This window comes from Gavialis gangeticus, unplaced genomic scaffold, assembly GCF_001723915.1.
Source record: "Gavialis gangeticus isolate Ggan-Ray unplaced genomic scaffold, GavGan_comp1, whole genome shotgun sequence".
Lineage (NCBI taxonomy): Eukaryota > Metazoa > Chordata > Crocodylia > Gavialidae > Gavialis > Gavialis gangeticus.
The window spans coordinates 58,181,825-58,182,206 of record NW_017728992.1 but is presented as its reverse complement, the minus strand read 5'-3'; the positions used below and the strand labels follow the sequence as shown (position 1 = coordinate 58,182,206).

Here is a 382-nt window from a genome sequence, read left to right as displayed (position 1 = left end):
ACCCTGAAGCGAGGTCCTGCTGGACGCTCAGCAGCCGCTCGCGCAGAGTCTCCAACATCTTCCGCCGCGGAGCGAACCGGAGCGCGAGCGCCGAAACGCTCCCCGCGAGAAAGGGGGCGGGGTATCAGCCCTCGCTTCCGCCTCGGGCCCCCCCTCCCCGCCCCACCTGTCACCGAGAGAGGGCAAACCCCACCCCTTTCCCCACGGGGGAGGGGTTCCGCCCGGCCATAAACACGCCAAGCAGTGACGTCACGGCGTAGGATGCTCGCGGGAGTGCGAAATTGGAACCCACCCAGCTCGCTTCCCGCCTGCCGCGCCAGCCGCGCGCGCGGATTGGCTGCTTTAGGTTCTGACCCCGCCCCCCCGCCCTATAGTTTAAGGG

At 69.1% G+C, this 382-nt stretch overlaps 1 protein-coding gene across 2 annotated transcripts in view; it reads right to left on the bottom strand.

Moving 5' to 3' along the window:
- DTNBP1 (dystrobrevin binding protein 1) overlaps window positions 1-159 on the bottom strand; it is a 151,141-nt gene extending 150,982 nt beyond the window's left edge. Inside the window, exon 1 of one of the 2 annotated variants that reach the window (XM_019523016.1) lies at window positions 3-159. In XM_019523016.1, coding sequence (XP_019378561.1) covers window positions 3-58 — 56 coding nt within the window. In that variant the 5' untranslated portion in view covers window positions 59-159. The remainder of the gene's footprint in view (window positions 1-2) is intronic. The other variant, XM_019523009.1, reaches the window with a different exon arrangement.
- Between the last annotated feature and the right edge of the window lie 223 nt (window positions 160-382).